At 30.8% G+C, this 26,554-nt stretch overlaps 1 protein-coding gene across 1 annotated transcript; it reads left to right on the top strand.

Annotated features, from left to right (window-relative positions):
* The first annotated feature begins 14,149 nt into the window (after nucleotides 1–14,149).
* Nucleotides 14,150–19,802, top strand: XPL1 (S-adenosyl-L-methionine-dependent methyltransferases superfamily protein). Its single transcript, XM_020360042.3, has 12 exons — nucleotides 14,150–14,323; nucleotides 14,395–14,519; nucleotides 14,963–15,100; nucleotides 15,203–15,340; nucleotides 15,447–15,590; nucleotides 15,917–16,027; nucleotides 16,128–16,269; nucleotides 18,266–18,546; nucleotides 18,744–18,905; nucleotides 19,039–19,092; nucleotides 19,185–19,259; nucleotides 19,409–19,802. The coding sequence occupies exons 1-12, from the start codon at nucleotides 14,314–14,316 to the stop codon at nucleotides 19,505–19,507; spliced, it is 1,479 nt and encodes a 492-aa protein (XP_020215631.1). The 5' UTR covers nucleotides 14,150–14,313; the 3' UTR covers nucleotides 19,508–19,802.
* The last annotated feature ends 6,752 nt before the right edge of the window (nucleotides 19,803–26,554 follow it).

Genomic DNA, 26,554 nt, shown 5'->3' with positions numbered 1-26,554 from the left:
CACGTGCTTAGCTTTCCTATTGTTTTTACATTTTACTTTTTATTATTTGACAACAACAAAGAAAGCGAGAGGACAGGTTCTAGTGACCCGCAAATCGTTCATTTTAGCGCAACTAGGGATAAATTTCAATATTTTCCAATCACTTGTCAACAAACGTGTATAACATTGCTTACACTACGGTTGCATGTTGTATTATCCTTCTAGATTGATTCATGATGTGTCGTTTCACCTAAGTTGTGGGAAAGACCACATAACGAATAGGGGAGAAGGTTTTAAATTGTAGAGTAAGATGATTCTAAATATGAAATAAACAAGCCATGAAGGTGGAGGCATATATTTGATGCGCATGGAAATATATGAAGGTAGTGCAAAAAGGGCCCCCCCATTGTAGGATAGGGGTTTGATTTGATGTGGACTGCTTTGGAATATTAGGGGACAACATTCACAATCTAAAGTTTCTCGTCCTTTTTCTCTCACTCCTTTCTTCACATATCTATTCTTTTAGTTATACATACATTGCCTTTTTGTGACACCTTTCCTTTTCGGTCTTCGTTTCTGTTTGGTGCTTTGCATGACATCTTTTTGAACCCATGTAAAATAGAATAGAGAAGCCAAGCATAAGATCTGCCTCCATTCACTAATGTTTGCAAGTAACATCTACTAATTCTAGTGGCTATTAGTAAAGATGCTAAGGTGAGTGACCGAATTTCCTTTTAAATGGGAAAATGCAATATTATTAGAGCTATACATGCCATACCTTTTTATAATATTTTTATATATTTTCTATTGTGCGAATCATTTATCACATTTTGAACTTTTACGTATAGATACAATGGGTTTGTTAAGACTAGAAAAACTTCCTTTAAAACAAATTTGTCTCTGAAGTGAGTTTGCATTTATTTATATAAAGTATATCGTGATGTTAACCTACAAAACTAAAGAGTAGCTAGATATTTTTTATAAGCTAAAAAGTAGCTAGATATAACAATACTTACTCACTTAATATTAATATATTAGGGTTACCAGAGTGAGTTGTGTCCCTTACGTGAGTCAATTTGTCACAATTCAATTATTAAAAAAATTCTCTAAGATCTCATTATTAATGTGACCCAATACTCACAAAAATAATAGGTTATTCATGTGCAAGCCTAGATATTTTGGTAAAAAGAAAAAGGAAATTATGAAACCTTTTATTTTTCAATTTCGTTTATCACTCGTCTCCATAACAATGTTTGCAGTTCAATTTATTCGGTTTTTAGACATTTTTTTTAATCTAAATCAAACTTAAAAAATGTAGGTTAAATGTGTTTTGTCCTTCTAAATAAAAAATATTTATTTTTAAAAGAAAAAAAATATAAAGCAGAAAAAATACTAAGAATTTTAAAAGGAAAAACAAAAAAAAAAAAAAGATAAATTGGCAGAGTGACGTTATGGTTTGAAATTCTTGCCTGAAATAAGTAGTAGATGATGCAGGCAGAGAATGGAGGAAAAGTATTAAGTTTTGTTGAGTTTGACATATACTCCCCAAGATTCAGTGACTCTGTGAGTAGTCTACATCCTCACAGGCAGGCAGTGCTCTATGAAGTCTATTGCTCCGGTGCCCTCTTATTTGAAGGGGTTTTGGTGCCCCTCAGTACAAAAGTTGGGTTTTTAGGGGCAATAAGGTAAATTGATAAATTGATCAATTTACCTTATTGCCCCTAAAAACTCAACTTTTGTACTGAGGGGCACCAAAACCCCTTCAAATAAGAGGGCACCGGAGCATTCCCCCTCTATGAATGGTCCTTTCAAGATTCTACATTCTTTAATTCAAAATACTTATCAAGAATCAACATCCACATACACAACACAAGAATATAAGAGCATTCGAACTCTTAGATAAACGTCTATGTCTGCTGTGAGATATTAGATATGTTGACACATTATATTCAAACTCAGTATCCTTTCCGGACAACACCAGCCTGGTTTCTCTGTATCTTTCCAAATTATTTTATATTATGTTTCAATATAAGTTTAAATTAATTTATTTTTTTTAGAATTGAGTTTCATTGTTTTAAGTAGTTGTTAGATATAATTAACAATTAATTCAAATAAAATGGTTTGGATGTCGTGGGCCTATAGCCTAATGAATAATAATCAGTGGAGCATAATTATAAAGGAAGATACTACATCGATGGATATGTTAAAATCCTCTACATTAATATAAACCTCTATGTCTGTATGCATGCATTTAACATTATCATGAAATCCTTGCGTCCTATTTATAAACATTCGTTTCCATTTGGCTAGAATCTAAATTTTTGGGAAAAGAACAACTATATATCAATGTGCAATAGATCAAACGACCCGACAACAATAAGGTAGCAAAAGTAGGGTAGATTTAACCTTTTCCTCACCAGCATTATCCAATGCATAATGGCTGGATGGGAAAGCGACAAAGTGTTTGGAGAGAAAAATATGTGCCAAAACCTACTCCCAAATGATGGATCGTTCTCATTTTACTGTGTTACTGTTAATTCTTAATGATGTCCAATTCATCCATTCATTCCTAGCTATCCAAATCACTCACTATGTAAGGAACAAATTAGAAGCTTGAGCATGAATCAATGAACTCTAAGAAACAACTTTTCATTGGACCAACTTCATTATATAAGTAATGTGGTATATATAGAGTGAGATGAGGAGAAAAATGTAAAGTATGGGTGGGGGAAATGGCGAATGGCGAATGAGGCAGTGACAGAGAGAAAGGGATGGTATTATGGAGGCAAAAAGAGAAATAATGCATTTAAGAAGAGAAAAGGAACAAGAGGAGTGTTGTGGTGTGTGAGAGTGAGATGAAGGAAGTGTTGTGGTGTGGGTAACGTTTTAATTGTCTCCCACTAACTCGTGCTGTGTCGGCCCTGCCCTCGACAACGCTTTGTGCCTTTGTCACCTTTCTTTTTGGTTTTACTCTTCTCCTCCTTTTCACATCTTCACTTCCTTATTACTTATTATCTTTCATCACCTTCTTCATATTTCCATATACACCGCTTTCTATTAAACATTACTCCATCTTTACTTAATCATTAATTATTCAGTTGCAGGGACAATGCAAGAAGAAAAATTATCCCGCAAGATATATTGCCTCCTCCTTTTTGCTATCCTATCTTTAAATAAGCCCAAAATTAATGTCAATTACACACAAATTAAACAATCTCAACCATTCAATTAATATAAAATATCTTATCATTGATAATCATTTCAACCATATACACCACCTAACAACATGTTTTATTTTTCTACTACACTGGTCTTTCATGTTAAAAATTTTCTTGCATATATAATGTTATATCACATTCTTCCCTCCTCCCAAAATAAAATTATGCACAAAAAAAAATCGTTAAACCTAAAATAAATTAAGTGAGATTTTTTAAAACTAATAACAATATTTTTAATAAAAAATAAAAAATAAAATAGATATAAATCTTAAAAAATAATTATATTTGTATAAATTTTAGTAAATGAGCCTTTTAGAGAGAGTTTTTAATAATATAAAAAATATTTTTTTTAATCACAGGCCTTGAAAAGGCTATATAAATATTAATATAGAATAATTTTTTTTAAAGGATCCAAAGTAAAAATTTTAATGACCTCATGCTTGAATCAATCCAACAATTTTGTATTAACAAAATGATTTAAGTAGTAAAGTAAATAAAATATGAATTTAATGTTTGAATCATCTTTACAATATATAGTCTAGTTTCACAAGAAAACATTTTATAAAAGAGCAACAATTTCAATGTATATTAATAAAATAATATTTTGACTCTTAAATGATGTAAATAACGAAATCTCATAAAATTTAAAAGTAGACAGACCGTCTATACTTTCTCAAACAATAAGAGGTGTTGAATATAGTTATAGGCTCGTATTTTTTTTTTTTATCTCCATAATCTTTGATCAACAATTTCTTGAATATTTAGATATCAATTTAAAATTATGTTCAACAAAAAAAAAATACATATTATAATATAGAAAAAGTAAAAGTTTATGAGTGTAATTTTTTTTCAACTCTAGTTGAGTTCAACTCAACTCATTCTTAAACACATCCTTCCTCTTTTGTACTTTCTACTTTGACCATTTCACTTATTTATTCCAACTATCTGTTTTAATTTGTATAATTTTCACCATTGTGAAAATATTTCTTTTACTAATATTTTAGATTATGAAATATACAGATTAAATATTCGTTATATATAACTAAACTTTATAATAAATTATATTTTAATATAGAAATTTTATTTAAAATTTTATAAATAGATATTTAAAATACCTATTATATTTTAAATTTATGATAACTAATTTATATTATAATATAATATAATATGTATAAATAATTATAGTAAATAAAAATAAAATAAGATAAAAAGTTAAAAATATTTCTAAAAAATATTTCGTCAAAGAAAAGACATAAAAAAAATTGTTTAATATATAAAATTGATTATAATACAGACATAGTATCACCAATATTCAAACCATAAATTCATTATTCGTAGGTGCAGAACATATGTTAAAGGCCTAACATAATAAGCCCTCTGAAACATGCATGTAGCTGGAAATGACGAGACGGAGGGAATAAGTTAGTTTTATAATACATGTGATCGCACTGATATATGCAACTAAGCTTGTTAATTTGAGGTATGAGACTTATTCATCACCATTTGAAGCTTAGTCCCAGCTTTAGAAGATCTACGCATGCACATGGATGATGGATCACATATATATATATATATATATATATATATATATATATATATATATATATATATATATATATATATATTCTTATGAAAATAGACTAGGCTCATAGGATCCAAGATGGATATGAGTCAACTCAACTGCATATATGCGTATATATGTCCCCTTCATACCATAAAGTTGAAACTGGAACAACATTGTTCCTAGCTAAAAGATATATATAATATGGGTCCCTCTACGCCGGAAATTCCTACCTCAGCTGTGTAATTAAAGATGTCGACTAATCAGTAATCATCTCAGTAGTTATCCTATCCAGGTCAACAAATAACACTCCAAATTCTGCATCCTTAAATCATTCTTTTTTATCTTTTTCTCTCTAAACAAGCCACTTTCCTATTACTTTCAAAACCAAATTCAATTTCAGAACGCTAAATTCGCCTCCAAATCAAATTCCATAAGATCATCACGTGTCATAACCATACTCGATCGTGCGCTTTAATTTGGACTCATCTCTTCATTTTATTTTTAACGTAACACAAATATTCATCGGAGCCTTGAGATTCGTCACAAAAATTTCACTCCACGTCATTATTCTCAGAAGTTTATGTTGCATAGCTAGCATGCTAGTAAACAGTGGCGCCCGTGTAAAATGATGATACCTAATTGCACACCTAAAGCTCGAAGAAGCAAAATAATAATGATGAATTGATGACCAATTTAATTGGCAGCATTATTTTTAAGTACGTAGAATGATGATGTGCCCCAACAAGTCGTTTAAGGAGGTCATCATATATAGACTCTGTGTTTTTTCTTTGTTTTGTTAGACTGTTAATGAAGCATGCGTTAGTTAATTGGTGAAACAAAGAAGCAGTTGCAGCATATTGATAAGTACGTAGGGGGCAAGTTGGGCACCACAAATCTTAGAAATAAATTAATTATGTACTGTCATGCGGACGGTGCAACAAGCGTGCCTTAAAACAACGCATTAGCCCAAACATTTTAGACTATCTTTAAATTTGAGACTAAAATCATAAAAATTTTTAAAAAAAATCATTTAGGGAATATAAACAAAATAGAAATTAAGATAAGTTTTACTTGATTATATAAATTAATTAATGGATTTTTTTTTCATTTTTGTCGGGTAATTATAAGTCTAACTTTACTTGACCCGAACTCATCCAAATTACATCAATTGAGGTAAGAACTAAAAATTAAGAGAAACCAAATCAATAGAATGCAAAATGCTCAGCAAATCTCAATTTTTGTTTATCTCTAAACTTAACCTCACACAATCCAAGTCATGTTCACCACTAAGACATTAATTAACAAGATCATGTAGGAAAATATATGTGATGATGATATGTCAGTTAACATGTAGTCTATTATTCCTCAATTAAACTAAAAATGTAGAATTTTTTTTTTTTTTTTATGGTTTAAAATCACTATCATTTGAATACAACATTGGGTATTTGAAATAATATCTATGGTTACATTCACAAGTCACAAGTGGCATCTTGGGGAGCCAAAATATAAATGGAACAGCAAAATTCACCAACCCTCAATAAGTTAAGAATGGGCTCGATGTTAGTCTCACAAGGCTTCTTTGCTTTTTTGGGTCGAAATCTTGCTGGGCTTTTAAAAGGGCTATTATGGACACTGGACATTCAAATCGAAACCCAGACCCAAGCCATGGGACTTTTCTTTTGGCAGATGATAAACACACATCCACTTATAAGTACACCCCTTTTTTAAAAAATATATATAAAATGTCTAAATTACCCTTAAAAAAAAAAAAATTCCTAAATTTATAACTCCTTCCCCGTACTCCCGGTACCCTGCACCCCCTTCCCCGCACCCCCAACACCCCCACACCCCACTTTCAACAAGAGACATGCACTTAGGGGAATGTACCATCTCGACTTTGGTAGGTTTTCCAAACCCAAAATCAGTCTCATAAACAGTGAAGTTAGGTGACCCTGTAACTAGTACCGTATTTCCCAATACAGATATTTTCCTCAATAATGCCCTCCAATTTTCTGCACCTTTAAGAGGTTCAGTTTTCATATCAGTTATTGCTCTTGCAATAGCCTTCACCGCCTTCAAAAAACCACCTTCTCCCTTGAGCTCCTTTCTCTTGAGCACTGCATAACATTTTGTTAAGCAATTTCCGAAGTACGTTGCCGGTACAGGGTACTTAAAGCGATCTCTACAATCTGCTGCAAAACGAAAGTACTCCTCTTTTACCTCTTCTCCTTCTTCATCATTATCATCATCTCTATGTTTAAGCTAACCCACACGAAAGCACACGTCACCACAAATTTATACAGGGGGGTGTGGGGTGTGGGGTGTTGGGGCTGCGGGGAAGGGGGGTGTGGGGTGCGGGGAAGGGGGTGCGGGGTACTGGGAGTGCGGGGAAGGGGGTATAAATTTAGGAATCTCATTTTTTTAAGGGTAATTTAGACATTTTATATATATTTTTTAAAAAAGGAGGTGTGCTTATACGAGAGTGGAGGTGTGTTTATGATCTGCCTTCAGCATTTTTATTCCACCTTCATTTTTCTTTTTCTGTAATTCATTAATTTTTTTTTTTTTAAGTTTGTTCTAACACTGACGCGGTCACATAATTGGGAATATTGGGCCAAGAACCAAAATTTGAATGCCTGCTTCCAAACTATGAGTACAGTATAGAAGAAAAAAAATGAACTAAAATTCTTCCATTTACCCAAAAGTGCGGTTAGCATACAGATTTTTACACTATTAATTAATAATGTAAAAGAACACTAAAAATTATAATTTACTATAGAGAAGACTAATTACTATAAAAATAAACCATTTTATTGTATATGATAGTTTTATGATTGAATGATGATATAATTATTTTTACAAAATTATTTATACACTTTTATATTATAAATTAGAATACATAATTCCGACAATAATTTGGTATATGAATTAGACAATTTTTAACATTCTCTTCGTTTTCTTTAAGGTACATTTCACATAATACTTATCATTTTAAATTAAACTTCTTGGTAGTTTTTTTTAATATATATATATATATATATATATATATATATATATATATATATATGAGAGAAGAGTTTCACTTAGTTCAAAAGTAAGTCTCAATAGACTTATTACATTTAATAACTTATATTTTATCTTAAAATTTAATGATCTGATCGTTAAATTAAAAGTTTTGTTTATAATTTTAAAAAAATAAAAATTATTTAATACTTCATTATATAAATTTGAATCAACATATAAATGTATTTTTATAATTATCAGTCAATTTAAAATAATAAAATAAAATATCAATTTAATTTATTTTTTTATTTTTGGAATTTGTGATCTAAACATTAAAAACTTTTAATTTAATAATTGAGTCATTAAAATTTGAAATTAATATTAGTTATTAAACAAAGTAAGTATGAGAGTTTCACTCTATACGCATTAGAAGTAGGGATGACAAATATACCTGTGCTCGCGGATAATACCCGAACCCGTCCCGACTTTAATGGAAAATACCCGGTTTGACCGGGTACGGGTACGGGTAAAACCCGATATATTAAATCGGGTACGGGTATGTACTTACCCGTCCCCATTTTCATTTTTAATTTAATACTCACTTTTAATTTAATTATATTAAAAAAATTTTAAAAAAAATTATGTGTGATTATTTATTATAATATGAGATAGAGAAATAATCTCATTATAATTATAATATAATTAAAAAATAATTAAAAAATATCATATTTTTTTACAAAAAATAAAAAATAAATTTTGACGGGTATACCCGTACCCGACAGGGACGGAGACGAGAATAAAAATCACATATGGAACGGGTACGAGTACGGGGACAGGGATATGTTTGACTTGCGGGAACGGGGACGGGTATCATGAAACCCGTACCGGACCGTCCCGTTGCCATCCCTAATTAGAAGGGGTTAGTTGATTCGAGTTGGGTTTCTAGTTGGCCTCTTTGATTGATGGGACCCCACTAATGTATAAACTAAAATACTAATTAACTCATATTAAACATCGGTCATTATCTTACGCATGAATTTTTTTGAAATTTTTTTTTAAAGAGAAGATTTATAGGGAATCTTATAAATTTTTATCTAATTTAATTTCTCTGTAATAAAATAAATTATGAATTAAGTATTTTTATTTTAAAATAATTTCATAATAAATAAAATATTTTTTTCATGATAAATTTAAAAATAATTTATATGTTTAAAAATATCTGATTATACATATTTAAATATAAATTATATATTCAAATATAATATCTATTTATATATAAATTATTATAAATTTTAATTATATAATAAATATGTATATTATACGGGATAAAATACTAATTTAAACTAAATTAAAAATCAAAATTGTTGGATCCCAAAGATTCTGCGTAGTAGCAATGGCATAGCAGCAGCACAAAAGCGCCAAAATTATCGAAGACTTTAGGACTTAGGACAAAGATGATTGATGAGAGAGAAAGCATCAACCACGTGACGCGCGCCACAAAGATAATGGTCCCAATTTCAAGACAATATTTTCTTTCGCGTACCATATATTATTTCCACGATCTAAATTTCTTGTCGTTTATTACAATATATAAGAATCTCTCAATATTAAAATAGCATTTTAATACAGAAGTTTAGTACGTATAAAAAAAATCCAGAGGTTTAGTTATTTTATCCTTTTGTAGTATATACAGTCACAGTGTATTCGATATTTTATTTATGACAATTAAAGAAGTCCCAAATATACAAAGTTGTTTGTTGGGTGACAATTAACCAGCTTTCACGAGATTAATTCGAAATAATCCCCAGAGTAAATTTAGGTAATTAGTTTTTGTATAACTAAAATGGCACATTTTATTGTTTTCTTTATATTTCAAACAAATATTTTTTTAGATGTGTGAATATAAAAAAAAAAGTTAAAAAATATAGAAATAACGACAGTGATATGATACCGAATATAATGATAATCATTCCATGTGTTTAAACAATAAAACTATATCATGGTAAGAAAGAAAAAACAATGAACCTAATAACTGATAAGTGTTGGTTTAATTGATGTTGAATTTTTTTTTTTTTTATAAGTTTTGAGATCAAGTAATGAGAATGATAAAAAAAACATAATTAAGATACAATATTAAATAAAGATAACAAACCAAGAGTTCCAATAAAGATTAATTACTAACAAATCTAATTAATATTACGTACCAATAACATAAAAATAAAAATATTGAAACTATTTGATTTTAGGAGTGTCTTACACACTTTTTTTTTAATATATAAACTAGCTGTTTTCTAACAAATCCATATTAATATCTGCAGCAAAGTTTCGGGGAAAAGATTGGTAGATGCAACTTTGGAAAAGTAGATCACATTTGTTTTTTGCTAGCCACAGATTCACGGATGCATTGTCTGAAGTAGTTGACAAAAATGAATAATGATGTAGAAGGACACGTTATGTTGAGTCCAATCTAATAATTGTCAATCTAGTGATTAGATTTAGATTGTGCACTTTACTATGTTCGAATAAAATTAATAAACTTTCTCTATATTTCTATGAAAATAAAATAAAATTGAAAATATAAATTTTATAAATAAAAATTAATTTATGTATAAATTAAAAATAACTTTTTTAAAAAAGTTAATAAAAAAAGGCTTTATATAAATCATGTATAAACAAATTTTAATTTATCAAAAAAAAATATTTTATTTTTTCTTTATAGATAAGTACTTCTAAAAAAGTTTGCCACAAAAAGTCATATCAACATTTTCGTGTAATGGGTATACAAATCATGGGTTGAAATAGAAGCAAGTGTTCATCATACGTAATTCATGATAAAGAATTAAAGATATGGGTACGACCATAGCAGTATCTTAGATTATGAATAGGCATCCACTATCTAATTGCAGATCAATGGGGTTAATTGACTTGCTTCCATCAGTTCCTTACTCCATGCCATCAATAAAAATATCAAAAAGTTTAATATAGTGTTTTGTTGGAGGGAAGTGAAGGGAGGAAATGGAGTGGTCATGTAATTTTAGTTCTCTTCCAATATTAAAAATTTGGAAAGAAGAAAAATTTCAAATTATTTTTAGTACGATATTTAAAATATTGTCAATTATTCTTTTAATATTTAAAGTCATAAAGATATAAAAGTAAATTAGTTTAAAAATCTCTATCCTTCTCTTATAAACTAAATAAGAAAAGAGTTATCTCTTATTATTTTTCCCTTAAATAAGCAAAATTTGTAACTCCTCTCATCCGTCACCCTCCATTAAATTCTCCCTCCTTATTCTCCTCCTATAAATCAAATAGACTCTTAATGATTGCACATTAAGATTAAACTTCAAATGTGAAAGCTGTGTTTAATACCGACTACTTTGTGAAAAATATTTAATTTTAAATTAATGTTCTCCTCATTGTTGGTGACAGGGCAAAACTGGTAACGAAAATGTGAGTATTTGTGCTTATGACTTTAATTTTCAAAGCTGCCTTATGTCATATTTCTAATACTAACACATAAATATTATCAAAATTATAGATAAAATTTATTAAAATAAGTAATATTGGAATTAAATAAGTAAAATTATTATTTAAGGATTATTTGAATTTAATAATAATATAATATAGTTGTTATTAATTTCAAATGATTAATATAATTAGTGACAATTTTAAATAAATAAAAAAAATACATTTTTAACTGTTTAAAATTGCTAGAAAATGTGAAGTAAGTCAAACAAGGGTGCATTTTTCAGCAGTTAAAAATGTAGAAAATGTGAAATAAAGTTATATATTGTGAAGGTTTAAAATTGTCAAAAGTATTAAATCAAATAAAATTTAAATACAGTTTGTGATGGTTTAAAACCCTCACAAATTGACTAAATTTTTTGACAAACAATATCAATGCTTACAAAATATTCGTCACAAACCATTTTCTATAATTATAAATTTGATGATTATTAATAACAATAATAATAATATAATTTATGATGATTTTTAACTACAAAAAATAACCATCATAAATCACGTATTTTTTTATAATGATTCATAAAATTTAATTTCTTAGTTTCTTTAAAAATAATACTCCTCGAGAATTCCGAATCAAATATGTTTGGTAAATGGTTGCAACGGCAATACCATAACTTTTAGCATACATATAAATTACTAATTAATTATCAAATCAAAATAATGATTTATTTACATATAGTCTTCCAAAATAAAAATAAAAAATCAATTAATTCACTATTTGTACAAAATAATAAATTATTTTTTTGGTAATTAAATTGATTATATTTTATATCGCATAGGTTATTTTTTTAAAATGATGTAAATTATTAATGCCTTTTGTTATTCTACAAACTTTAGCAAAAACGAGAATATGACACTACTTATTTTGAAAAACGAAAATTATCCCAAAAGTAATATAAAAAACTTAATTAATGAATATTATATAAAATTACCAAATTATGAAAGTTATATGGCTATTTAATACAAAATTTCATAAGTTTTCAATATTTATTAAGAACTTATGAATATAGCTTTTCTTATTTAATCTATAATTTATAACTTAACCATTTGTGTGAAGAAATATTTATTAAGATTGATAAAAGTTGTGTAGTGATCTCTCCACTTCAAAAAAAAAAAAAAAAAAAAAAACCTCCGACAGTGAAAAGATGCTTTTAATAAAAAAAAATATATTTTCTTCTTAATAAAAAGAAGGACGAAATAATTGTTAGTTGAGTTGAGAGAAAAAGACAAAATCATGTGATTAGGCTTTGGTTTAAAATATTCAATAAAATAATTGGTAGTTCAAGAGAGAAAATAAATAAGTATAATTCTAATATAATAATAGGAAGAAAAGGATGATTTGATGGAACATGTAACCACGTGGCAAGAGACGATTGAGCCAATGAGATCCCAAACAGATTCAGCTTCAGATTCATATCTGCCGTTTCTTATTTGAGAGTCACTCATGCCCCTACTCACTACTCATTTGCTTTTAGTTTCATTTGCAAGTATTATTGCAATTTAATTTTAAAAGGGTTTATTTAAGGCATCATTGATATAATTTTTTTTATCAATTTAATTTATATGTACCGTCAAGATAATTTTATTTTACACAAACATCTAATAAAATTTTATTATTTCACTATATCATTCTTTTTATTAATGTAATATGCTAAGATGATTCATTAATTTTTATTGAGTATGTTTATTTTTTTTATACCATAATGCATAAAAAAAAACTTTATCCATCAATCATGACTTAAATCATTGGAAAAATGAAAACGTACTCCTCATTTTGGAATGTATTAGGTAAAAGGAAGATAGAGATATAAAAAAATACAAAAACAATACATATAGTAAGTTTTGTAAAAAAAACAAATATAATAAGTAATATGAAACAGAAGTGAACGATCAAATAAAAATAAAATGGAATACAAAGTATATACATGTCTAAAAGAAGTGAAATACTAACAACATCATCTTTAATATAAAAATAAAAGTATATATAAATAAAAACTATTTTATCTTGTATCAAATAATAAAAAATCCAACTCATAATCATAAAATTCTGAAGTATTTATTTCTTTATTTCTTTATCATTATAAAATTATAACTAAATTTTGAATGATATTTCAATATTTAATAAACTAAAATTAAAATAGAAAGTTAATTATATAAATTATAAATTTATATGTCAAATTGATTCATGAATAAAAAATTAAACTATATATAATTCAAGTTTAATTCATTTCTTTTTTTTTACTTTAATTTTTAATTTATATTTAACTTATTTAGTTCATGAATTAAATTTAAGGAGTAAATTTTTTAATGACTATAATTTTAACATTTAAAAAATACCTTAAAATAAATGATGTTCTCACTTTTTAATATAGTATTGATTTCTTAAATTTTTTTTATTATATATTATTCAACCACCACAACAATACGTTTATTTAAAAAGTTAAATTATATTAAAATTTAATATATTTATTGTTATCTTTATTTTTTTTGTTAAATTATATTATCTTCATCTTTTTATAGTCGTTTTGTTACTATATTATTTATTTATTTTTTATTGTTATTTTTCTAAAATTAATAATTTATTATTATTATTTTAATATTTTTATCATTAATAATTAATTTTGTATATAACCTTAAACGTATAAAAAAAACCCTAAACAATTTTATTCTTATCTTTTATGATACTTTTGTGTGGAAATATAAAAAAAGAATTCTCATGTATGGTGGACAAAATTATTTTGATTTATGAGTTTGGGAGGATTGAAAAAAAGTTATAATATGTAAAGAAAAAGTTAATTTTATAATAATAAGTAAATTTAGAATATGTTTTTTAGGTCGTTAGGTGTGGGATTATAAATGGAGGAAGAGATGGTAAGGAAAGGGAGGGGAATGCAGTAATGCAGCAGAGAGGCAGAGGTAACAACCGAAGATCGAGGAGTTTCTCTAGATCCAGGATTGCTATTGAAGGCGCTTAGCCATCTCACACTCACACTTTCTTCCTTCTCTTCCACAATTCACAATACAATGGCTTCAGGTATTACCTTCCCTCTGCTCTTCCGCATCATATCATCATTTGAAGCTGCTAATTAAGTGATTGTTGCATAGGTAATGTTTTCGACGAGCGTGGCATTCAGAAATCCTACTGGGTTCAGCATTCCGCCGATTTGTCTGTCGAGGCAATGATGCTCGATTCCAATGCAGCTAATCTCGACAAGGAAGAGAGACCCGAGGTAACCTTTATTATATTATTCAACTTTACTTCTAATACATTTTATCTGTTGCCTTTAACGATTCTTCTAGTATGCTATTGCTACACCATGTCTTTCTTGTTCCTGATCTCCTTCAATTTTTTTTTTTTTTCCAACAAATTATTGTATTAGTGTCGCGTCTATTCCCCTGTGTTGAAAATTCCATATTTCTATTATTTTTTAATCTCTCCCGGAATACAGGTGAGGTGACCATTCCTTCGGCCTGTCATTGCTTTAGATCCATCTTTTTTACGTATTTGTGATTTTCGTTATAATTATTGATTAAATTAGCACTTTATTGGGTTATTTTCCTTGATATTACCAGAAGCAAACAGGATTGCGAATTTCTTTCTGTACCTTGAATCGCTATCGCTTATCTTTCTCATGATTTTGCAACTCGTGTATTATATTTTTTATTTACATAGGTACTTTCCCTATTACCGGCATATGAAGGAAAATCGGTAGTAGAGCTTGGAGCAGGTATCGGAAGGTTTACTGGTGAATTGGCTCACAAAGCTGCTCAGTTGCTTGCTGTGGACTTCATTGATAGTGCAATCAAGAAGGTCTTGCACTTCTGAAAACTAATATGGTTAATGCATGCCAATTTTATACATACACACATGATGATGTAACCTGAATCATTCATTTTTCATAATGGTTTGCAGAATGAAAGCATCAATGGACACCACAAGAATGTCAAATTTTTGTGTGCTGATGTCACATCTCCAAATTTGCATGTTTCTGAAGGATCTGTTGATGTGATTTTCTCCAATTGGTTACTTATGTATCTTTCAGATAATGAGGTCAGTCTTGCTTATTATTTTAGAGGGATTAAGTTTGCAAAATTTTCATGATTTTTTTCAATTTAGGCCAACTGGAGACCCTTTTGTTTTTCCCTTGATGCTTCAGGTTGAAAATTTAGCTGAAAGGATGATCAAATGGTTAAAAGATGATGGATATATATTTTTCAGAGAATCTTGTTTCCACCAATCTGGGGATTCAAAGAGGAAATACAACCCTACTCACTACAGGGAACCCAGATTTTACACCAAGGTTTGTTCCTTTATGAAATTTTAGTGTCTGTGTGTCATGTTAAATTCTTTTGAAACTTAAATTTCTTTCTGAAAATGTTATTTTGGAGTACTTAGATTAGAATTGCTGAGTTGTTGATGTGAGGGTTGTCACAGTTCAGTTTCATTAATGTCACAGCTCAGTTTGATTTAAGCTGTTTGAATGTACATTCATATATATTCCCTGTGGCAAACAAAAATTCTTTGACCCCTTATGTTGCAGTTTCATGAATTTTATAATGCAAACAATGCCATCTATAAAATTTTGGTTTTGATGACTTTGATCTGTTATCCCCTTTTTTCATGCAGGTATTTAAAGAGTGCCACATGACTGATGATACTGGGAATTCCTATGAATTTTCTCTTGTGGGCTGTAAGTGCATTGGAGCTTATGTTCGAAATAAGAAGAACCAAAACCAGGTCTTAAAATTGGCTTTCCATTTCTTTTAAGTATTATGACTAATTTCTGCTCATCCAATTGACTGACAATATTTGTGTACAACAATTCTCCTTTGCACAGATTTGCTGGATATGGCAGAAAGTTAGGTCACATGATGATAGGGGTTTCCAGCGGTTCTTGGATAGGGTTGAATACAGCCACAAGAGTATTTTACGATATGAGCAAATGTATGGCCATGGCTTTGTGAGCACCGGTGGACTTGGTATGCCTTCATATTTTTTTTTTCTCCTTATGCCTTGCTGTCATAGAGATCTTTCCTCTTTTTTAAAGTTGACATGGTAGTATGATCTTGCTCCTTATCATTTACCTATTTTACATAACTGGCTGACTTGCTATCCAGTGATTTGTTCCATGACTGAAAGGTCTTAATAGGCGATGATTTGGTAGTATTGATTTTGGATTTGTGAGAGAGCAAGCATGTGTGTGCAAGAACGAGATAGGGCAATATTTCCTAGCTTTAATATGTAGTTTCCTTGTCAGTGGTGGAAGATTGTGGTGACTAGGACAGTTCCACCATTTGATTTAGTTTTAATTTTGGAATATTTTTTATACACTTGTTCAATGTGGCATTTCATCATTCTTCTTAATTTAATATAATTTATATTTTATCTAAAATATTTAATTGTATAGCGTTATTAATAAATTCAATTGTTATATGTTTAATTTTTAGTTAAAATCTTAATTTAGTCTCTTATAGTATTTGTTTGTTTCAATTTAGTCCTACTTTAATTTTTGGTTTCAATTTGGTCCCCAATAATTTAAATTATTGCAATGTCGGACTTCCGTCCAAATTATTTAGACGGAGTTAACTGTTGGCCACGTGGATGCACACGTGGATGCCAAATTTTTTTAATGCATCTGGAGCCAGAACGGCCCGTTCTGAAACTAGAACGACCCGTTCTGGTTCCAAAATGGCAAACACAAACTCGATGATTATAGTCGGTGACGGATCTAAAAATTTTAGATCGTGGAGGCAATACTTATTTATATATTTGTAATATTAAAAATTTTACATATAATTTTTAAAAGTATAAATATATATTATAGTTATTTTTTATAAGTTTTTATATCTACAATTACGATTAAGGATAAAAATAAATTAGGTCAGATTATGTTATATTATAATTTAACATAATTAAATCTAATTTTTATCAAAAATACATGTTATTAATATGATATATTTATCTGTCATAGACATTTTTTAAAATATTTTGTTAGAACTACAATCTTAAAAACCTACTTAATAATAATTTAACACTAATAAAAACATAAAAATAAATATGTTAAATCTTATAAAAATCAAATTTAATTTATTTATCATATAAAGATGTTTTTGATATGTGATATAAATTTTTACAATTTTGATTTTTTTTATCAACATATACAATAAATAGAAAACACAAAAGTTTAACAAATATGAGATAAATGAATAATTCTTCGAAATTTATATTTTATACATATGATAATTTAAATATATATATTTATTAGAATATAATTTTTATTTTTTAAAATATATTATTTTTTAGATAAAAAAAATTATGTATGTGTAAATGGTTTGTTTTTGATCTTTGAACCACATTGTGTGTTGGTTGACGTTCTGGAACGGCCAGTTTTGCAAATCAGAACGGCCCGTTCTGATGCACTCGTTGGTGTTAAATAATGCATCTGGAACACCCCGTTTCGGATGCAAAATTTACGCACCATGAGTGCAACCAGATCGGTCCGTTCCGGTTTCAGAACGGGCCGTTCTGGTTCCATATGCATGAAAAAATTAAGCATCTACGTGGCACCCACGTGACCAACAGTTAACTCCGTCCAAATTATTTGGACGGAAGTCCGACATTGCAATAATTTAAATTATTGAGGACCAAATTGAAACAAAAAATTAAAGTGGGATTAAATTGAAACAAACAAATATTATAAGGGACTAAATTAGGGTTTTTACCTTAATTTTTTCTCATCACTAGTATTACGGGGTATAATTTTTTTTAAAAATCTGCCACTATTCTTTATCACTCATAAATATGATAATATGTTGGTCTCAGACTGCTTATATATTATATCATTCTCGGGGATTTTTTCTTTTTTCTACTGGAAAATCTGTTATCCTGGTCAGATTCTTAAAGGTTAGGTGCTGTGTGTGTATCGTAGTTGTCTATATGTTTCTAACCTATGATGTTTGCTTATTGCTTGGGCAGAAACGACAAAGGAATTTGTGGCAAAGCTGGAACTAAAGTCTGGTCAGAAAGTTCTGGATGTTGGTTGTGGTGTTGGGGGAGGTGATTTCTACATGGCTGAAAATTTTGGTGTTGAGGTTGTTGGCATTGACCTCTCCATAAATATGATTTCTCTTGCTATTGAACGTGCTATTGGACTGAAATACGCTGTTGAATTTGATTGCGCGGATTGCTATAAAAAAACATATCCTGAGAATACATTTGATGTAATCTACTCTCGGGACACAATGCTACATGTTGAAGTAAGGAACTATACTCTTTTTTTTCCTTGTTTAAATGGTTGATTTTAGCAGTGTTACGCTTTATGGCATTGAAAGGATTGTAAGTGTATGCCACTGAAGTATATTGGTTATTTAATTGAAGTACCATGATCCATGAAATATATTGCATCAAATGTGATATGCTGAGGAGAAACCAACATTACTCTCGATCAATGCAGGATAAACCAACATTATTCAGATCATTTTACAAGTGGTTGAAGCCTGGAGGAAAAATTCTAATTACAGATTACTGCAAAAGTGCGGGAAGTCCATCTTCAGAATTTGCTGAGTACATTAAAAAAGGAGGATATTATCTCCATGAAATGAATGCTTATAGGCAGGTACGGTTGCCTGTGCTGTTAGCCGTCAGTGACATCATCTGGCTGCTCTCTCACCCATTTGGTTTCAACAAAAATTGTATGAGTTATCATTTCTTCTGCTTGACAATCTTCTTGTATTCTAAATCATCTACAGATGCTCGAGGATGCTGGATTTGATGATGTCATTGCTGAGGATCGAACTGATCAGGTTTGTTTGTCCTTATGATATACTTGCATAGTATCTGCATTTTTTAATTGTGGATCTAGAGAACTAATAACTTCATTACTTGTGTGGTTCAGTTCGTGAAAGCACTAGAGCAGGAGTTAGAAGCCCTTGAGAACAAGAAGGACGATTTTATTAGCGACTTCAGTCAGGTGGGTTTCTCATGATGTTTCTAAGATAATTTTGTGATACGTATTTTATGGCACTTGTTACCAAGTTTCATCATGGTGGGTTTCTGATTGTATTTGATGGTATTTGTTTCTCTGTTAAAAACATGCATGGGTTGATTCATTGATTTCAGGAAGACTACGATGAAATTGCTGAAAGATGGAAGGCAAAGCAGACCAGGGGTGCATCTAGAGAGCAGATGTGGGGCTTGTTTATTGCTAAGAAAAAATGACATGCTTTATTGCTATCACAAGCCTTGTTCTAGCTATATTTAGTTCCTGTGTGATGGGGTTTTTTCCATATAATAATTATTATTATCTATTTGTCTGCTATCTTAGTTTAAATCTCATAGCTTTCGAATTAGGATGGTGAACTGCGGAGAAAATAATGTTCTTCGGTTTGAATAGCAATGCCAACTTTGGCATTGGCTTCCATAGTAAAAATAATTTTTATGTCTTATTTTTGGTTTGACAATTGGTAAGGTTGCCATTATGAATGTTACCCTCATTTGGACTTCGAGTGGAAAACACTTCGTCCCAATTTTATTTTCCTCCATCTTGTTAGAGAACTAATTAAAAATATTCGATTTACTTTCGTTTCAATTATCTGTTTCTTTATCTTCTACCTTAAACCGATTATCTAAACATATCAGCAGGATAAATGCTAGGAATTATTGTTTGACATATTTTTTTTAACATAGTTAAAATTTATTAGGAAAGACAAATTTGTGAGTTTTATAGTTTCAGTGATTTTTTATTTTGTAGTTTACAATAAATTTCAATAACTCAGAAAGTATCATAGTAAGATTATGTTAGGGGTGTACTTCTAGCTCTTAGGAAGAATTTTGTACTTTTTGGAACAAGAACAACTTGGACCTATTTTTTAACTTTTAATTAAAATGTCAGAAATGTTTTGTTTTGGATAAATTATAGTTTTGATCATTAAGATGATGGATAAAATCATTTCCCCAACAACATAGACGTTTTGTAAATAAAAGTAAATTGAATGAAGTTTCCGGAAGAATAAAATCAGACATCAATGAAAGAATATACAAGAGAAATCATATCCAACTGTAGGAATTGATGAAGCACGAGTAACTTGATTTTCTGCTAAACACTTTTAGAACAATTTGAGGTGGCTAAAGGGAATAGTTTGAACTTCTCTTTGCCCCATCATGTTTTCCAAAAGAAGATAAAAAGGAAAATAAAATCTCTTTTTTGGTATTTTCATTCTATTTGTTCCCTCTCTATTTCATTCCAAAAGATAAAACATAGGTCATAAGAGACTAATGCACTATTTGGCTCAAATGAGGAAACAAGAAGGAAAAGAAAAACAAATATACTCTTATATACTTAAATTGGTAGTAAAAAAAAGTCATTAAATTAGACAATATTTGGTCTAATTAACGTAAAACTTTGTCCCTTAAACCAAATTCTTTCAAAATCAAATAAAGATCTCTTTTTTCCTCCCTCTAAAATTTTGAACTAAAAAGTAAAATAAAATTTCCTTTCGTATATTCTATTTTCTAGACCATGTAACTTGCAACAATATTTATATGTAATTTTGTTTGGAGGCAAAGAAAGAGGATAATGAATGACCAAAGGTGGTGGAAGAACATAATGAAGAAATGAACTCTCACTCGAAGATGATGTTAATACCATAACATCTAATTAATAGTGAACACAAATACTTAGGCATGCCAATTTAACCTGATTCTGTGGATACTCGCCTGAACCTGTCTTGATTTGAACGAAAAAAATTCGTGTTGACTAGGTTCAAATTTTCCCTAATTGATAAAATCGGGGACGGAGATGTTAATGTCCGCTCCCGTCCCGCTTAATAATATAATTAAAAAATTATTCTAATATATATAAGCCAAATTAGAAACCTTTATATGTAAAAATTTGTATTATCTTACTTTTCTTTTATTATTTTTATTTTTTATTTTTCATATTTATTACAAATAGAAAAAAAGGGTCTAGGAGCAGGGTAGAGGTGGGATGGGGAAACCTCAACCCTGTCGGGGACAGGGATGAGTACCCAAATTTTACTCGCAACGGGGATCGAGGGTAGGGGCGGTTTAAATTCGAGGGGTGGGGAACAAAAACCCGCCCTTACCTCGCTCCGTTGCCATGCCTACAAATAATAGTGATTTATAGTGTTAAAAAAATTAAGTTGTTTAAAGTTTAGATTATGATTTTAGACATGAAATAAATTACATTAAAAGAAAAAGATCCACTTGCATCAGCTCATTGAAAATTAATTAATATTTTTGTAGATAAATACTTCGTATCAATATTATGTTTACCTAAAAAATACGATCAAATGAATTCAAATACTATAAATATTGTATAGCTAAACGAAAGATTAATATTTTTGTTGGTTGTTTTTAATTTTACAAAAAAAAATTAATAAATATAGATGCCGTATATGATCTTAAATTATATTATATAATGTTATTTTTTTTAATAATTTTGAAATTCTTAAACACTTGTATTTTATATTACTAATTATTATCAAAGTAACTCTACCGATATGTAATCCAAAAATTTAGTCAAAAGAATATTGTGAAGAAAATAAAAAATATATAAAAAATAATTATATATTTTTTCACCTTTTTAAAATTCATATTTTCAATCAATTTCTTATGAATTAAAATTTATTAAAAATTTCATAAAAGAATATAAAGAATCATAAAATTGCACAAGTTTTGGTTATCAAATAAATTTTAAGTTTACCTTTTTGGTTCCTATATTTTTACAAACTCTTTTAGTTTCTATTGTTATAAGTAGTATGTTTTAGTCTATATACAAATACATTTTTCTCAATTTATTCTCTATCATTGTTTTGTGTCTAATGTTGTTTACGTGATACTTACGTGGTCATGAAATCATTATTTTTTTTCACATGAGATGTTGCCTCGTGTTATAAATCTTATATGTGTCTTCTTCTCCTTATCACAATATTCATTTTCGTGCCAGCACTATTTGCACTACTGTAATTGGAGGGTTGAGTCTTCAACTTGTAATTGACATTTTTAAATGTTACTGTAGTTGAGTCTTCAACTTATAACATACATTTTTTATTGTTTGGGTGTCATGTTAACCAATGAGTATTACTCATTTCACAACCATTCAACATTTTCATAATCACGTTAGTAATATATAAATCATGTTGTTGAAAATATGTTATTTTATCAACATACTCCTAGGGTCAATTTAGTTTTTAAAAATTGAATTAATATATAAAAAAATCCTAAAATATGGCCGAGAGCCTTAGAGACCTATGATGAATTTGACAGAATACAAGAACGAGCTTACTCTTTCGACATTCCTTGCCTACTCTTTTCAGCAATTGTCTTATATTAGCCAAATTAACCATAAATCCTAAGGATCTCGGCCATATTGGTATCAGAGCCTAACAATCTCAAATACTGAGGCCATAATACTATTTTAGAGAACAGAGTGAGTAGAAGAGAGACTTTACTACCATGGAAACTTCTACTTCAGACACTCAACCCGCCTTCCTAAACACCTCCTTATCTTTACCTAACCATGTCTCTAGAACCCTAGCACCAAAGATTGAAAACCTAGTTGAATTTTCATATGTCCCTGAAGATGCTCAGATCTCTGAGAGCACTGCCCCCCTTCTAAGTCCATATAATATATTCAAACGCCAAAGATCTACTCTCAGATCTATCAGGCAGTTGGTCAGAACCACCCGTCCACATGAAAAAGAATATGTTCAATCTTCCAAGATGGAACAGTGTTCTTTGATGGCCACTTCTGAAGAACAGTATGTTACTATTGAAATCCCAAAGGAACTCATTCGACACTGGAGAACCGATGGATACACCCATCTTCACTATGGGGCCATTAGGTTGATGCTCACACTCCATGGGAGACGAGGACTTCCTGTCTCCTCAAGGATTTCCCTGTTAGATACTAGCTATCTCCACTATGAAAATGCTGTGATTGGTACGGTCTTGACTACACTTCACGCCGGAAGTGTCGTCCTAACATTGTTTCCCAATTATAATGTTAGTTTAAGAGACCCCACTGTACCAGAGAGACTAAAGGTCCAAGTCCAGATAACCGGAGCTGCCCAGACCGCTGATGCTGTTTGTGCTACTCTCCACTACCAAATCATATATAGGCTACAGACCCATGCGGTTAATTTGGCCTTACCCAGCAGTAATGATAGTGCCTTGTTTGTTCTTGCCAACCAGGCAGAAGAAAGTCCATCGATCGTCCAAGTTCCCAGGAATATTTCCAGGGAACAGTTGAAGGAGCTCATCCCATTACAATGGGTGACAAATTATGAGAATCTCCACAAGCATCATGGCAAGCCAATCCAAACGGATCAAGCAACCTTCAGAAGATCCGTCGACGGAACGGTCAGAACAATCTTTCAACAACCTGAGACAGCCTCAGGTCCAATTTTTCAAACAATGATGTTAGAACCTTTCGTCAAAGAAAAAAGAATTCCTATCTTTGCAGTACATGCAGATGGGAGAGAGATCTATACTGACAGGATCAATGGTCATTTCATCTGGGATGTTGCCCCAGAAATGTGCGATCCTGAGTGCGATTGCTGGATGCACTCAGGAGACACAAGTGAAGAAGAAGATAGTGAATCAGACAGCGACTACAGTGACGATGAGGAGTGGAATACGCCTTGTAAACCACCACCTCGACCTAACAGGAGGCCAGATTCACAAAACAAGTCTTCCTTCAACAGACAACCCAACCAACGGAGCAAGTCTTCTTACAGCATAACCTCATCAAGATGTTCAGATGAAGTGAAAAGATTTTCTCCCCCTACACCTAAACCAGTACCATGCTTCATGTTTTCTGAAGCAAACAAAGATGTAGAATTTCCTCCTTTGGAAAGAAAAATAAATCCCAGTACGAGGTATTCTACCAAACCTACCATCATTCCTTCAGAGATTGGTACTGACGGAAAGCCAAAGGTGCTAAGTCAGGCAGAAGAAGTTCTTAATTGACAAACAGAAAATGCTCAAGCACAGAACTCCCTGCTAAAGAAGATTGATGACAAGGTTACAAAAATGTCGAGTAGTATGCAAAAATCAGAAGATAAGCTAGATTATCTCTCCTCCAAGATGAATTCATACTACCAAAAGTTAACTGCTGACATTTCCAGACTGGAGAATGAAATAAAGAATATCCCATTTGGTGCAGCACTAAACGAGAAAGATCGAGAAATCAGGAGTTTAAAAGCTCAACTCTTCCAATTGGAAGAACAAATAGAACAAAAGAAAAAGGCTTTACAGCCTCAGCCAGTTGCTGCAGATCCTTACGCATTTTTGCACCCCCCTGCACCTGTGTCTCATTCTCTGTTCAAAACATCACCAGTCTCATGGTCTAAACCTGAAAGACCACATTACAACATTCCTACTGCCTCTGCAAATTGGCAATGGAGAAAGTCACAATCCAGTTCACAAAAAATCTCTAAATCAATAGAAGATGATTCCAAATCTTCTACCCCGGTTTCATCACCCAAAAGGCATGATACGGGAAAGGGTCATTACTTTCAAGACTCACAAGACCCTTACTCACAGATGATGATCAAAGAAAATGAACAACTTGCGACTCCAGAATCCTCTGTAAACATTGGATCAGAAGATGATCTTCTCACAAACTTATCTGACGAAGATTCCATTATTACAGCTTCCTCAGAAGCACAATTAGCAGATCTCTCTGTTTTGATGGTATCCACCGGACCAGATCCTATTTATGAATCCCCTGATGAGAGCCCAATACAAAGTCCTAGAAATAGGACCACTAAACCAACTAGGGGACCTTGGTTCACTCTTGATGATGTTGACCTAAGTCAATGGAGATCTCGGCTAATTGAATTTGGAGCCTGGCTAGACACTAGATTCATGAAAGGAGATACTGAATCCTACAAAATCATTGAAGAATTTGGATGTAGGATGACTGGTATCCTAAAAGAATGGTATGCTAATTTAGGTCCAGTCGGTCAAAACACATTTCATGAACTGGGAAATGCGGCGGCTGTCCTAGGTGCACTCCACGAAGAATTTATAGGAGATGGAGCTCTCACAGACAGGAAAATCAGACAAGAATTCTTTGAGATGAAGTGTTGTTCACTTAAACTAAAGGATCTTGATAAGCATTATTTAAGGATGCTTAAAAGATTCTATCTTCTTAATGGTCTGAATGATCCGAGCTTGAAAAGCACCTATGTAAGCTCACTTCCCACAGAGATCCAGCCAGAACTTGCAAGAATGGCTGCTGCTATGAATAAAGATTTCACAGGCCTGACAATGGGTAGAATCCATCAGATGACCCAAGAGGCTATAGACAAGCTTTGCCGACAACATGAATACTTCTCCAATATGCTGAAAGATAAAGGAAAGTATGCCAAAGCTTGCAGAAAACCTTTCTTGGAAATCAAGTGCAAAGATAAGGATCGATGCTACTGTCCAAAGAAAAAATTCAAAGGCAAGAAGTTCCCATCTCATTTCAAGAAAAAGAAGTATAAAAAACCTTATAGGTTTTTTAAGAAAAGAGAAATTCGTGGGAAAAATTCAGGACAAAGATGTTACATCTGTGGCAAAAGAGGACATTTTGCTAAGACATGTCCAAATAAAGCTCAAAAGGCCATAAAGATGATTACATCCTTACAGCTGAATGATAGGGATGAAGTAGAATCCCTTTACTCCGAACAAAGTTCTGCAGATGAAGATATTGTATTTGCTCTACAAGATTCTTTCTCAGACTCCTCTAGTAGTGATGCAGATGACTCTAGCCAAGAGGAAGATACTGTCCCAATCTTCGCTGTTGATCAATGCGATAATATGAAAATTGTCGTTCCTCCACACCCTAATGTGGAAATTGAAATCCTACCATCCAAGTATGAGAAACCTATAAAGGCTATAGGCTTTCTTGATACAGGTGCCTCTAGGACTATGATGAACCCATAAATCTTGCCACCACATTTCTGGAAAAAGGAAGATACCTTCTTCATAGCAGCTGACGGAAAGATCTTCAAATCAGAAGTCATTTCGCGAGCACCAGTAGGCATCCGCCTTTTCAAAGAATGCATAATTTGGTCCAAAGTTGTTGGAACTAAATTACCTAACAAAGATATCTTAATTGGGATGGATGTTTTCACCCAAGCACACAGACTACTCATCCACCCAACTGGACTCAGATTCAAAGGAGAATTCAAGCCCTTCGTGCCAACCAGTAAGTTATATTCTCTTTCTGAAGTCCCACCAGAATTGGAAGAA

This window comes from Cajanus cajan, chromosome 2 (genome assembly GCF_000230855.2).
Source record: "Cajanus cajan strain Asha chromosome 2, NIPB_CcT2T_4, whole genome shotgun sequence".
Classification (NCBI taxonomy): Eukaryota; Viridiplantae; Streptophyta; class Magnoliopsida; order Fabales; family Fabaceae; genus Cajanus; species Cajanus cajan.
This window is presented reverse-complemented; position numbering and strand designations above follow the sequence as displayed.

What these genes read in the sequence shown, in the direction of transcription:
- XPL1 (XM_020360042.3), top strand. An exon ending in TTGATAGTGCAATCAAGAAG is followed by an intron (nt 15,101 to 15,202) that starts GTCTTGCACTTC and finishes AATGGTTTGCAG; the next exon opens with AATGAAAGCATCAATGGACA. An exon ending in AACCCAGATTTTACACCAAG is followed by an intron (nt 15,591 to 15,916) that starts GTTTGTTCCTTT and finishes TTTTTCATGCAG; the next exon opens with GTATTTAAAGAGTGCCACAT.